Source organism: Entelurus aequoreus, linkage group LG01 (assembly GCF_033978785.1).
Source record: "Entelurus aequoreus isolate RoL-2023_Sb linkage group LG01, RoL_Eaeq_v1.1, whole genome shotgun sequence".
Classification (NCBI taxonomy): Eukaryota; Metazoa; Chordata; class Actinopteri; order Syngnathiformes; family Syngnathidae; genus Entelurus; species Entelurus aequoreus.
Window position 1 is genome coordinate 73,785,728 of NC_084731.1, and position 15,655 is coordinate 73,801,382.

Here is a 15,655-nt window from a genome sequence, read left to right on the forward strand (position 1 = left end):
AAAAGACAGGTCGTCTTATATTAGGCATGTGGAGGTGTATACTTGCAAGCCAACAGTTACAGGACTGCACTATTTAAAGAAAACAGAAACATTTTAATCCATTTGACGCAAGTACAGTATATGACTCAATATATGCATTTTCCCGAGTCTGAAAAAGACAGGTCGTCTTATATTTGACACATAAAGCTTTGTAAACCAACAGTTATAGAGTTGTACTACTTAAAACAAAAAGAAAAAGTAAAATCCGTTATGACCCAAATATTTAGGAACCATTTTTTTCCCAAAGCAAAAACAGTCTGAAAGGTACTGGTCGTCTTATATTACGTATCTAAATATTTGTAAACCAACAGTTACTGGACTGCACAATTTTAGAAAAATAAGAACCATATAGACGGCGCTATAGGGTTGTAACATTTAAAGAAAAAGTAAAAACCCTATTGACCCAAATATTTAAGAATTATTTTCCCAGAAAAAAATTGTCTGAAAAAGACAGGTCGTCTTATATTAGGCATGTGGAGATTTATACTTGCAAGCCAACAGTTACAGGACTGCACCATTTAAAGACAAAAGAAAAATTTAAAACCATAATGACACAAATATTAGACCCGATATATGCATTTTCCCCAGCAAAAACAGTCTAAAAAAAGACAGGTTGTCCTATATTTGGTTTTGGGAGATATATACTTGCAAACCCACACTTACAGGACTGAACAAGTCAAAAAAATTGAAATAGAATAGAAATAGAAATCAATCACCATGATTTCAACAACAAAGGCTGAATGCTACAAACGTGTGAATTTACCTGTCGACAGGCAGTTTATTGGACTTCCTCAAGAGCGACGAAGGCAACCGCATCCCACTTCCCAAGCTCATTGACTTCTCCGCCCAGGTGAGTTCCATCCCTCCCATACAGGTTACCTTGCCCATGAGTGGGTGAACAGATTCGCTTTAGCGGAGATCGAAACCAAAAGTTAACTTGGCACGAAAGCTGGAAAACTCAGGGCTTGTAGTTGGAACCGTTTGGAATGTCACGTGGCCTTCAGGTGGACTCGAACGCGACACGTTGCTGTCGCCAGCCATCCGTCACAAACATGTCAGAGCAGATTCATTGTTCCCAGACGGCGGAGGGCATGGCCTTCATCGAGCAGAGGAACTACATCCACCGAGACCTGAGGGCTGCCAACATCCTGGTCAGCAGAGCTCTGGTGTGCAAGATCGCAGACTTTGGCCTCGCCCGCATCATCGAAGACAACGAGTACACGGCCAGAGAAGGTAATAATAATAATAATAATAATAATAATAATAATAATAATAATGGACCGCAGTTAAGGCTCTGTCTGGGTCTTGTTTTTTTTACATCAAATTATGCTGACAATTTCATTCAATGACAATTTGTGGGCAAAATTGTGTTTAAAATTTTGGTGTGTGTAAAATTCCAATTTATAAAAATTCTGTGTGTAAAATATTTTGTGTAAAAAAATGTATTATAAAAAAAAATCAGTTTGGTAAGATTCAGTGTTTTAAAATTCAATGTGTAAAAATTCAGTGTAACAAAAAAAACAAGTGTATAAAAATTCAGTTTGTTAAGATTCAGTGTTTTAAAATTTAGAGTGAAAAACATTTGTGTAAAAAATTTTGTGTTTTTAAATTCAGTGTATATAAATTCAGCGTTTACAAATTCAGTGTGTACAAATTCAGTGCAAAAGAAAATAATTGTAAAAAAAAAACATCCAGTTTGTTAGGATTTAGTGTTTTAAAATTCAGAGTGAAAAACATTTGTGTAAAAAATTCTGTTTTAAAATTCAGTGTATCTAAATTCATTATGTTAAAATTCATTGTTTTAAAATTCCGTGTGTAAAAAATTGGTGTAAAAAATTAAGTGTTTTAAAATTCAGTGTATATAAATTCAGCGTGTATAAATTCAGTGTGTAAAAATTCAGTGTGTAAAAATTCAGTGCAAAAGAAAATAATTGTAAAAAAAACATTCAGTTTGATAACATTTGGTATTTTAAAATTCCAAGTGTTAAAAATCTGTAAAAAATTAATGTTTTAAAATTAAATGTATAAAAATTTCATGCATATAAATTCAGTGTATATAAATTCAGCGTACAAAAAGTCAGTGTGTTAAAATTCAGTTTAAAATACAATAATTGTGAACATTTTTTATTTTTCAGTGTTTTAAAATTCAGTGTATAAACATTCAGTTTGTTAGGATTCAGTGTTTTAAAATTCAGTGTAAAAAAAAAAGGAAATGTATAAAATTTCAGTTTGTTAAAATTCTGTGTTTTAAAATTCAGTGTATAAAAATTCTGTGTATATCAATTCAGTGTATAAATATGTTATGTATATAAATTCAGTGTATAGAAATTTAGTGTATAAAAATTCAGCGTATAAAAAGTCAGTGGGTAAAAATTCAGTTTGAAAAAAAAAAATTGTGAATAAATGTAGCTTGGAAAAATTCAGTGTTTAAAAGTCTGTGTGTAAAGATTTAGTGTAAAAAATTCAGTGTATAAATATTCAGTTTTTTTTTATTCAGTGTTTTAAAATTCAGAGTGAAAAACATTTGTGTAAAAAATTCAGCGTTTAAAATTTCAGTGTATATACATTCAGCATTTACAAATTCAGTGTGTAAAAATTCAGTGCAAAAGAAAATAATTGTTGTAAAAAAAAATTTGGTTTGATAAAATTCAGTGTTTTCATATTTCATGTCTAAAAAATCTGTGTAAAAAAATTCAGTGTTTTAAAATTCAGTGTATAAAAATTCAGGGTATAAAAAGTCAGCATTTACAAATTCAGTGTGTAAAAATTCAGTGCAAAAGAAAATAATTGTTGTAAAAAAAAATTTGGTTTGATAAAATTCAGTGTTTTCAAATTTCATGTCTAAAAAATCTGTGTAAAAAAATGCAATCTTTTAAAATTCAGTTTGTAAAAAAAATCTGTGTTTTAAGATTCAGTTTGTAAAAATGTAGTGTTTTAAAATTAATTGTATAAAAATTCAGTGTGTAAAAATGCAGTTTGTTAAAATTCAGTGTAAAAAAAGTTAGTGTAAATAATAAATAAATAAATGATAAATGGGTTATACTTGTATAGCGCTTTTCTACCTTCAAGGTACTCAAAGCGCTTTGACAGTATTTCCACATTCACCCATTCACACACACATTCACACACTGATGGCGGGAGCTGCCATGCAAGGCGCTAACCAGCACCCATCAGGAGCAAGGGTGAAGTGTCTTGCCCAAGGACACAACGGACGTGACTAGGATGGTAGAAGGTGGGGATTGAACCCCAGTAACCAGCAGCCCTCCGATTGCTGGCACGGCCACTCTATCAACTTCGCCACGCCGATGTTTTAAAATTCAGTTTGTAAAAAAAATCTGTGTTTTAAAATTTAGTTTGTAAAAATGTAGTGTTTTAAAATTCATTGTAAAAAGTGTGTTAAAATGCAGTTTGTTCAAATTCAATGTAAAAAAAAAATTGTGTAAAAATAATTCAGTGTATAAAAATCAGTTTGTTCAAATTCAGTGCTTTACATTTCAGTGTGTACAAATTAATTCTGAAAATCAATCTTTTAAAAATTCAGTGTAAAAATCAATCTTTTAAAAATTCAGTGTATAGAAATTCCGTGTAAAAAAAATTCAGTCCAGAAATATTTGTTGCTTCAAACCTCAAGACTGACTTTGGGTAAATTAAGACTGAGGAAATCCTTTCTGTCTCTGAACCAGCCAGTAAAGTTTTGAAACAAAAAATTAACTATTTCTGCACTGAATTTGAAAACACAGACTTTTTAAAAACTGAATTCTTAAACACATTTTGGTCACATTGTTTTTAATTCATTGAAACTGTCAGCATAATTTGATGTAAAGCAACAAAAAACTTCACCTAGATAGATTAAGTGTCCAAACAATGAACCTTCGTATACTACTTCCTGTTGTCATCAAATGTAGACCCTCAAGCAATACATCTGTTGTTTTTCAGGGGCCAGATTTCCCATCAAGTGGACGGCCCCTGAAGCCATCAACTACGGTTGCTTCACCATCAAGTCGGACGTCTGGTCTTTTGGCATCTTGCTGACAGAGATCATCAGTTATGGACGCACGCCATACCCAGGTAGGGTCTGCACACTCTGCTGTGTGTCTGTAGCTTTGATGCTAATGAGCTGTTTTACATATACACTTTGTACACTACAAAATCTGTGTTGTTTTAATAGTTTTTCCATTTTAAAACCAGTACAATATAAGTATTAATTTGTAAATGTTAAAGATCCTGTGGACCAGGAAGGGCCTCAGTCATAAAAGTTGTAAAAGTAATTATTATCTTAATATTTTTTTTTCAATTTTCAATGCTTAAATCTCTAGATCAGCTTCACATCTATCTATCGATATCAAGTGAGATATTTTTTAAATGTTTTATGCCTTTTTTGTCGAAGAAAACCCTGTTGTTAATGGCAAAAACACAACATGCAATATTTCCCCTCCCAGAAAATGTCAAAGTGTAATATTTAATGTGAAGTAATTGGAGCATTAAATATGTCAATAATTCATAACAACATTGATTTTGATTCATTATTGTTATAAATTTATATTTTAACAATGACAGTTTAAATAAAACAACACTAACATTCTTGGGGATACAAAAGCGTCTCATTCATAAAAAAAAAAAAATAATAATAATAATAATAAATAAATAAATAAATTTAAAAAAAAAGATATATATATATATATATATATATATATATATATATATATATATATATATATATATATATATATATATATATATATATATATATATATATATATATATATTTATATATTTAGACACAAAATGATCAAACTGTTCTCACGCCTGTAGGATCAGTTGGCAGAGCAGATATCATGTGCAATACGAGCAGTTCTGCCGCGTGTTTACTTGTGTGCGAATAATGTGCGGTACAAGCAGTCCTGCCACATTTTTACTTGTGTGCGATATGATGTGCGATACGAGCAGTTTTGCCGCGTTTTTACTTGTGTGCGATATAAGGTGCGACACAAGGAGTCCTGCCTTACTTGTGTGCGATATAATGTGCAATACGAGCAGTCCTGCCGCATGTTTACTTGTGTGCAATATCATGTGCAATGCAAGCAGGTCAGCAGCGTGTTTACATGTGTGTGATATCATATGCGATACAGGCTGTCCTACACGGTGTTTACTTGTGTGTGATGTCATGTGCGCTACAACCAGTCCTGCAGGGTGTTTACTTGTGTGTGATATCATGTGCGATACAAGCAGACCTGCAGCGTGTTTACTTGTGTGTGATATCATGTGCGATACAAGCAGACCTGCAGTGTGTTTACTTGTGTGTGATATCATGTGTGATACAAGCAGTCCTGGAGCGTGTTTAGTTGAGTGTGATATCATGTGTGACACAAGCAGTCCTGCAGATGGTCTACTTGTGCAAACCTGGACAACATCTAAATGTTAACATCTAAATGTCCTCAAATAAGCACAATTTATGTCTTACTAAAGTCATGTACTAAAGGTAAACATGCTAGGCTTTAGGCTACTAGGAGCTAGCAGCTACACAACAGCTAAGCACACAATAGCACACAAGCTAGAAGGTAATAATAATTGAACCAAATGGCAGTGTGAATCAATATAAACAAGTATCAATAGTTGCACATTACTTACACCTACAAAGTCTCCAAGGCAGAAGCCTATTTGAAAGTGTCCAGTAACAAACATGTCCGTATCATTCAATTTACGCGTCATGGACTTAATTTCATAAATTATCAAAAAAAAACGATTACTATACCACTCCACTTCAACTTAAAGGCAGATGAGTCCATTCCGGACAATTAATAATAAATAGGTTAGTGTTTTTGTTATTGTTTGAATAATACAACTTGATCCAACTTTGTGTAACATTCCACACTACAAGATGATACAAGTATGTACGATTAGTGCTGATATCGTATCGGATCATTTGGATAATACTCAAGGTATTGGAAGAACATGGCTAAAAGTCACCTTTTCGTAGATGTCAGATATTTCCAAGGTTTACCATTAAACTGCTGTGCTGGGATTGTGCAGGCATGACAAACCCGGAGGTGATCCGTTCCCTGGAGAAGGGCTACCGGATGCAGCGTCAGGACACTTGCCCCAAGGAACTCTATGATATCATGCTGGAGTGCTGGAAGGACAAACCGGACAACCGGCCCACCTTCGATTACCTGCAGAGCGTCCTGGAGGATTTCTACACCGCCACGGAGAGCCAGTACCAGCAGCAGCCATGAGCAGCGTGTACTTTCATCAGATTTTTGGACACCGAGAAAAAAACTTTCAAAGTATTTTCCTTAATGCTTCTGCACCAACAACAAGCGTCCATCTTTACCCAAGGAGGGCTTGGAAGGGCTTTCTTCCTCTTTGTGCCTTTCCTGTCTTTGAATAGTCTATAGCTTTCACATGTTAATATTATATGTTTGTGTGTGTGTGTGTATATATATATATATATTTTTTTTTTAAATTTGATATATATTTATATATATATTTTTTTTATATATGTATATTTTATATATATATATATATATATATATATATATATATATATATATATATATATATATATATATATATATATATATATATACATATACTTTATTTATATATACTATATATATAATGTACAGCATATAGTAATATATATGAAATATACATAAATAAATAAATATATATATATTAATATATATAATAAATATATTATAGATTTCATTTTATTTAATTTATTATAGTGCATGTATGTTATACATATAATATGTATTATGTATATAAGAGATTATATATATATAGTATACATAATATATATTGTACATATATCCATATATATGCGTATACACACACACACACACATGTATGTATATATATATATATATATATATATATATATATATATATATATATATATATATATATATATATATATATATATATATATATATATATATATATATATATATATATATATATATATATATATATATATATAAATACATAAAACAGTTTGTCCTGAAATTTCAGAGCTTTTATTTTTAACTTTGTCGCAGAATTTTAAACAAGTTATTTTTCCCAACTTTAACTATGATTTGGAGTGCATGAGAAAGTGGAATGTAAAATACAGCTCTCTTTAAACACCTTCTCATTCATTAGCAAGTATATTGCGCAAAAAGGCAACGACAGAACCAAAGTTGTAACGGTGACAAGTGTAACACAAATCAAATCTAAAACATCAAATAAAGTAATAGAAGATATTACACATTTCAATATTGGGCAGTGCTGTACATGCTTGGTATATATAGTATTATATGTAGATGAGGTAGCCCCGCCTTCCACCCGAGTGCAGCTGGGACATACAAGGTTACTTTGAGTCATGGTACCCAGATTGCAGCGGAGTACACCAATGGCTGCCGTGAGCATATCATGCAACGCTGTGACACTACTGTGTTAGTTTTTGATTCATCTCAGGGCTAATTCAATGTTTTTTCATTACAACAAATATACTTATTTAAATCAAACATTTATTTTTAGGGAAAATAAAGGTTGAAACCGTGAGTATAAAAAAGGTACGCTAAATTATATTATATGTATATAATATAATTTAGCGTACCTTTTTGACTCACGGTTTCAACCTTTATTTTCCCTAAAAATAAATATTTATATATATATATTTATATTTATATATATTATATTATATTTATATATATATATATATATTTATATTTATATTATATATTTATATATATGTATATGCATTTATATTTGATTAGGACAAACCAAACTGAAGAAGACGTGGCGCCCCATGAGTAAACACCCAACAGGATTATGAGACACATGCAATCATTCCTTGTGGGAAACACAGTGCAGATAAGAGAAGACCGAAGATGGAAGGCATGAAGAAAACTCTCAAAGGGGCATTAAGCAGCAACAAGTACATTTTAGTGAAGTTCCTAAAACAGACGGGATTACGCAGTACAATTTAGTATGGAAAGGAATATGAGGGAGGGAACTCTGGTTCTCACTCCAACACAGTAGGTGGCGATAATGCACCTTTAATGCATAGAAGAAGAAGTTAAGACACCGCAAACGTGTAGATATCATGAAAATGGAGGTGTCCTCTTTGTCACTCATGTGAAAAGATGTAACGTGTTAAATTGACATCAATGTGATTGATTCATTTGCTACAAGGTTAGCTTGTAGAATCAGAATCGGAATCATAAGAATTTTTATTGCCATTGTTTGAGAACGGGTTCACAAACTAGGAATTTTACTTGGCGCAAAAAACAAATATAAAAAAACACATATAACACAGAATAGAATAACATGAGCTGTAACTGAGCTATCAGATCTTGTTATTGTTCATGTGTCTGATGGCCGAAGAGAAAAAACTGTTCAGGTGGCGGGAGGTGTGGGTCTGGATGGACCGTATTCTCCTGCCTGAGGGGAGAGGGGAGAATAGTTTGTGTCCGGGGTGAGAAGAGTCCGCTGTGATCCGACCCACACGCCTCCTGGTCCTGGAGGAGAACAGGTCCTGGAGGGGCGGGAGTTTGCAGCCAATGACCTTCTCAGCAGCACGTACGATGCGCTGCAGTCGATGCTTGTCCCGGACTGTGGCGCCGGGGAACCACACGGTGATGGAGGAGGTGAGGATGGACTCGATGATGGCTGAGTAGAACTGCACCAGCATCTCGGTCGGCAACTTGTAGTGACATATATGTACCACTAGGGTGGCAAAACCCTCGTTGTATCCACATTTGGGTTACCGGAAGCAATAAATCATGGTAAGCCTTTATGGATTTTGTTAGAAGGGTTAGACCAGGGGTCCCCAAACTTTTTGACTTAAAAAAATGTGGCCGGGGGCCGGGCTCTGTGTTTGCGTGTGTCACGCACTAATTGACTAAAAGAGTGCGCCACGTGTGCACGCTCGCCCGACACTGCGACGCGAGCGCGATGATGTCACGTTATAAAGTTAAAGTACCACTGATAGTCACTCACACACAAATTAACCTCTGCATTTGACCCATCCACTTGTTCCACCCCCTGGGAGGTGAGGGGAGCAGTGAACAGCAGCGGTGGCCATGCTCGGGAATCATTTTGGTGATTTAACCCCCAATTCCAACCCTTGATGCTGAGTGCCAATCAGGGAGGTAATGGGTCCCATTTTTATAGTCTTTGGTATCACTCGGCCGGGGTTTGAACTCACAACCTACCTATCTCAGGGCGAACACTCTAACCACAAGGCCACTGAGCAGGTCTTGTCAATGGGAAAATGCATTTTTAGACAACATGATTTGCCTGACCGGCTAGGAGACCCCAAGAGTAACAAGCGATAAAAATAGATTACAAAGGACACTTTTTTTTTTTTAAACTTGAGACTTCCCGCGGGCCAGATTTTGGACGTTGCAAGGCCATATTCGGCCCGCCGGTCGTAGTTTGGGGACCCCTGATCCAAACTTTACCGCTGCCAGGTATTTTTCTCTATATTTTTATTGTCATATTTTCAGAATGTGTTTGTTCTATTTTTGGCCAAAGTAAGACAAAGAAAACAATCTGAAGTTGTCTTTGTTTTTCAGTTTTAGTACCATGATTTTAATAGTCCGGCCCACGTGTGCACAGATTTCCCTCCATGCGGCCCCTGAGCTAAAATGTGTTGGACACCCCTGATGTACAGTATTACAGTATATGTAACAGCTGCAGAAAATTAAAAAAAAGGCAGCATAAAATAGAGAGTAGATCCAGCAGAAAATAGACATTATAAACAAAGAGAAGTAGCTAACATAGAAGCAGTCTGACACATTAAAAAAAAAACGTAAGACTTCAGCCAGCGGGCCGTAGTTTGGGGACCCCTGGGTTTGGTTCCCATAAAAATGGCTCACAGATTTGTTGCAGACAGACCCTCAGGGACTTGTGAAGGATTATGCTACTGGTGCATTGAAATGAACGCGCTTGCATCATACCATCAGCCGACCATTTTCAGTAACGGTTTAGGTTTGCACTCCCATGAGTCAAAGTAACCTTGTATATAGCTTTAAAAAACCTAATATTTGTTGTTACTATGTAAATGTTTTAGATCAAAATGTACTTTAAAGTGTGATAGAAAATAAGATAGTATAGGATACAGAACAGGCCAAAAGTTTGGACACACCTTCTCATTCAATGCGTTTTCTTTATTTTCATGACTATTTACATCGTAGATTATCACTGAAGGCATCAAAACTATGAATGAACACATGTGGAGTTATGTACTTAACAAAAAAAGGTGAAATAACTGAAAACATGTTTTATACTCAAGTTTCTTCAAAATAGCCACCCTTTGCTCTGATTACTGCTCTTGTCATTCTCTTCATGAGCTTCAAGCACAACTGTGAAGTGAAAACCATTTTAGGTGACTACCTCTTGAAGCTCATCGAGAGAATGCCAAGAGTGTGCAAATCAGTAATCAGCGCAAAGGGTGGCTATTTTGAAGAAACTAGAATATAAAACATGTTTTCCGTTATTTCACCTTTTTTTGTTAAGTACATAACACCACTTGTGTTCATTCATAGTTTTGATGTGACAATCTATAATGTAAATAGTAATGAAAATAAAGAAAACCCATTAAATGAGAATGTGTTGTCCAAACTTTTGGCCTGTACTGTACATTAATAATGAGCTACTCCAACTTAATTTTTCTTCTGAATGTATGTTATGTTTAAACTTTTACTTTACACAGTTCATAGAGTTTACCAACACTGCAATAGGATATACTATACAATAGTTTTGACAATATTACATACATAACATGCATGTATAGGAATTCCAAATGTAGAACCCACTATTACTTATCTATTGCTTCCTTACATCAGACTATATATGTAGATTGTCATTCTACAATTCTCAATTACGGTTTAGTTACGACAACCATCTTTGTACCCCCACTGTTATCTGGGTATTTAAATGGTACCATGAGTCAAAGTAGCTTTACAAAGCCTAAGATATGTTTTAATAAACTCCTTAACCTTGTTATATCATAGTTCACTTGGAAATCAAAAAGACAATATGATAGTTTAGAATTTTGTTTCAGTACATTGCTGCATCTATCTTAGTCTAGTCAGGGAGGAGACCAAGAACCTGATGGTCACTCTGTCAGAGCTACAACATTCCTCTGTGGAGAGAGGAGAACCTTCCAGAAGGACAACCATCTCTGCAGCAATCCACCACTCAGGCCTGTATGGTAGAGTGGCCAGACGGTCTGATGAGACAAAGATTGAAATCTTTGGCCTTAATGCCAGTCGTCGCTCATCACCAGGCCAAAACCATCCTTACAGTGAAGCAGGGTGTTGGCAGCATCATGGAGTGGGGATGGTTTTCAGCGGCAGGAACTGGGAGACTAGACAGGCTGGAGCAGGGGTAGACAATTAATTTTTACCGGGGGCCGCATGAGCAACTCGAGCACTGCTGGAGGGCCACATCGACAATATTTCAATTAAATTTTGCTCAATATTATTTTTGATATACACCGTAAGATAAATACTACTACTAATAATAATAATAATATTAATAATGATACTTTCATTTAACCTAACTTAACTTTATACCAAAAGCACTGCTTTGGAAATCCTTTGTACCCCTTTCAGAGATCACATTTAGTTCCCCTTAAACATCCTCATGTTGCACAATGAAATGTAAGCATAGGATGAAGTGTGCATTTCTGTAACTTTCTCTAGTAACAGCATTCCATGATTAATATCAATAAATTAAACATTAATAATAACTGACAGTAAAATAAGCACACATATGACTGAGGAGTCATAGTGTAACTTTGTGTGGTGTTTGAGTTGTCCGACTTTTTGTGTGGCCATAAACGCACCAGTGGCTTAGTGGTATGCGTGTTGGTGACAGATGACAAGTGGTTTTTGGCCTGGTTTGTACGGCAGAAAATGAGTAGTTTTTCGAGATAGAAGTATTTTACTCATGTTTTTGGTGTGGTTATGGCCGAATATAAACAGTTTTGCTCAATAAAGTGATCGATATAATTCCTGGCCTCGAAGCATCTCGATAGGCGTTACAATAACTGAACGGTGTTCAATTGAACGGTGTTGACGAACACCGTTAGGGCCGCTTGTTGTCACTGTCACTCAAAGTTGCATTGCAAAATTACACAGAATAAATGTGTTTATTTTGTTTAGAATTCAGATGGGATTTGATTTGGTGCGCAGCATATATTTGCTGTGCGCAGAGGACGCTTGAGCAGTGTGCAATTGCGCAGGCGCGCACCTTAGAGGGAACGTTGCTTGGCGGTCCATGTCTTGTTGAAAACACGCCATTCGTCATCAACTTTTCTCTTTTTAGCGTCTCGGGTGTAAACCGTGCATCATTTGTCGCTGTGCACCTTCACTCACAGATTACACACGGACATACGCCCATAAATAACACTTTTAAAAATAAAAGCAGCTCAGTTATATTGCGCGCATGACATATATATTTTTTCAACTTTATTTTGTAATTTGTGATTGCAGCTGTTCACGTTCACTCACAAACAAGCACTCGCATACGTCCACACAGAAGTAATACAAATAACGCTTTTCAAAACAAAAGCAGCACCGTTGTATTGCACACTCGACATAGATACTTTTTTAAAATGTATTTAGTATTTTATGATTGGCCTCACGCGGGCCGGACAGGGACGCACAAAGGGCCGGATTTGCCGCAGAATGCCCAGGTCTGGGCTTGAGGAAAAGCTGAATGCAGCAATGTACAGAGACATCCTGGATGAAAACCTTTTCACATTGTCATTATGAGGTATTGTAGAATTTTGAAGAAAAAAATGATTTTATTCCATTTTGAAATAACAAATGTGGAAAAAATGAGGCGCTGTGAATACTTGGCAGTGTATATAGTCACTACACAAAAAGAAAACAATAACCTGGATTTCGTGAGAAGGAGACACAAGTAAACATTTGGTGGACGTTAAGGACACCTTTTGGGCAACTTCTGTGAAAAGTCGGCGTGTTGCGCCTCCATCCGATGACCTGCATGACAGCGCACGGAGCTCCGTGTCCACAATCCATGGTTGTCTTCTAAAGTAAGATCAGCAAATGTATATGAGGCACCACTTGTGGTGTCCGTTTCGAGGGCTTAATAGATCACTGTGATAGTAGGCTTGCAGGTGTTCGCCACGTTCCAAGCTAGCTAACAGTAGCAGCCTGGGACAGCCGCCAGACCAGGTTGGCAAAATGAAACATTTCCACTTTAAAAAGCCTAAGATTATTCAGTTTTATTTTCATCACTCTGTAAATTTGTTACAACTAAATTCCTTTTAAGGGGTACTAGATGATAATATGCGTAGGGTATGTTAGTTAGTAATGACTTACTCTTAACTTTTTCTTCTAAATGTAGTCTTTTTATGTTTATATACTGTTACACAAAGTTTATATACTTTCCTGTTAAAATGTAATGTGCAACAGTAGTTTTAAGTACTAACAATACTACATACAAAACTATATGTAATAAGCACATACAGCACTCCCAAATATAAAAATGTCTAACATTATTTCTTACACATTTTTCACCAAGTAGTACCTCAGATTTTCAATGCTTTATTTTATGTTTTTAGCTGACAGCACGGTGGAACAGGGGTTAGTGCGTGTGCCTCACTATACGAAGGTCCTGGGTTCAATCCTGGGCTCGGGATCTTCCTGTGTGGAGTTTGCATGTTCTCCCCGTGACTGCGTGGGTTCCCTCCAGGTACTCCGGCTTCCTCCCACCTCCAAAGACATGCACCTGGGGATAGGTTGATTGGCAACACTAAATTGGCCCTAGTGTGTGAATGTTGTCTATCTGTGTTGGCCCTGCAATGAGGTGGCGACTTGTCCAGGGTGTACCCCGCCTTCTGCCCGAAGCAGCTGAGATAGGCTCCAGCACCCCCCGTGACCCCGAACGGGACAAGTGGTAGAAAATGGATGGATAGATGGATTATGCATATTTTCTTCACGGTAACTATTGTTTTTTAACAATGACTGTAAACACAGTCAGGGCTCAGTGACTGAATAGCCTCCTCACCACAATCATGGTTTAACATTGTTTTTCCTAAAACTAACATTGCTAGCAAGTAGATGATACAAACAATCAAACATTTAAATTGACCGCAGAAATATCAAAAAATAAATAGAACAATGCATTGTGGGTACATGGTGGCAGCTATTTTAACTGGCCTGTTGCATTCTGGGTTAAAAAAAAAATGAAGCAGGGAAGTGCTGATTTAGATTTTTGTTTTCTAAACATTGTTAAACTTTAGCATGTTAACTTTTTTGAGCCCATTTTGCAGCCGAAAACTTCAAATAACATGGTACTTGACACATGCAAACTGTTAGCATGCTTACCTTAACAGGCTAGCATGCTAACTTGTCAAGCTACTTTTACAGCAGTTCATTTCAAGGTCATATAACTTGGTACTTGACAAATGCTAGCTGCTAGCATGCCAACTTTGCAGTCGTGCACCTCAGAGTCAGATAACCTGGTACTTGGCACATGTTAACTGTTCACGTGCTAACTTTAGCATGATAGCATTCCTGAAATTGTTGGTGGTGGGTCAGGGCATCGGGAAGGACGTGACTCGCCTGTTCAATGCTGCTCGCAGCTTGAATTATTTTGTAATCTTTAATAATGTGGCTGTGGTCATTTTATGAACAAGCATATCGTACAACACAGCAGCAACAGAACCAATGTTGTAATACTGCTCTGTCAGCATTAATAGCGCTGATGAGTTCCCTGTCAGCATCAGTGCGGCAAGTGTAACACCAGCAGTTGAGTGGCAACATTTCAAAGTGCACGCACAGCTAAATCAAGCTGCTGGATGCCGCAGGATACTTCAAACACAGCTGCAGTATGGCCGTCTTGTGGAATACAGCGGGACGTTGCCCACAGCCACCGCCTTAAACACCAGCGTTTTCGACTTGGGGACTTTCTCGGAGACCGGGCGGTTTTAGAATTTAGCATTCCAAAAAGTGAAAACAAAACACTGCATGTAGATTTTTAAATCTGTAAGAAAATAAAGTTGTGTTATTGGCAAAATGAATGAAAATAAACAGCTTTTAATCTGACTTTAGAATGGATCAAGGCACAGCAATAGGCATAATTGCCAAACCTCCCAAATTTTACGGGAGACTCCCGAATTTCAGTGCCTCTCCGGAAAATCTCCCGGGACAACCATTCTCCCAAATTTCTCCCGATTTCCAGCCGGACAACTATATTGGGGGCGTGCCTTAAAGGCACTGCCTTTAGCGTCCTCTGTCACCTGAAAAGGAGACTATTATATATGTCTCCGTTATCCATAGGTTTATCTATAACCCATAAAGTAGGCAAGAACAGAGCTATTTCTCAGCGTTTGTTTATTCCAGCCGGCACGTTAATACACTGACACGCAACATCCGGATTCCAATCATGCATTGCTTCAAAACTACGGCAAATAGTAATGTCCAAAAACATAACAGAGACGAAGCAGAAGAACGAAGAAGAGACAGTCATGGCGACGAAGAGTAAGAAGAAGAAGTACGCTTGCAAGTTCCAAAATGATTGGAAACAAGAATTTAATTTCATCCAGGACAGCTCAAAGGGGGAGGGTTATGCTGCCTGCACATTTTGTAGA

General features: G+C 36.3%; 1 protein-coding gene across 1 annotated transcript in view; it reads left to right on the plus strand.

Moving 5' to 3' along the window:
• hck (HCK proto-oncogene, Src family tyrosine kinase) overlaps window positions 1-6,474 on the plus strand; it is a 55,321-nt gene extending 48,847 nt beyond the window's left edge. Inside the window, exons 10-13 of the mRNA XM_062057868.1 lie at window positions 813-889; window positions 1,119-1,272; window positions 3,976-4,107; window positions 6,070-6,474. Coding sequence (XP_061913852.1) covers window positions 813-889; window positions 1,119-1,272; window positions 3,976-4,107; window positions 6,070-6,272 — 566 coding nt within the window. The 3' untranslated portion in view covers window positions 6,273-6,474. The remainder of the gene's footprint in view (window positions 1-812; window positions 890-1,118; window positions 1,273-3,975; window positions 4,108-6,069) is intronic.
• Window positions 6,475-15,655: the final 9,181 nt, after the last annotated feature.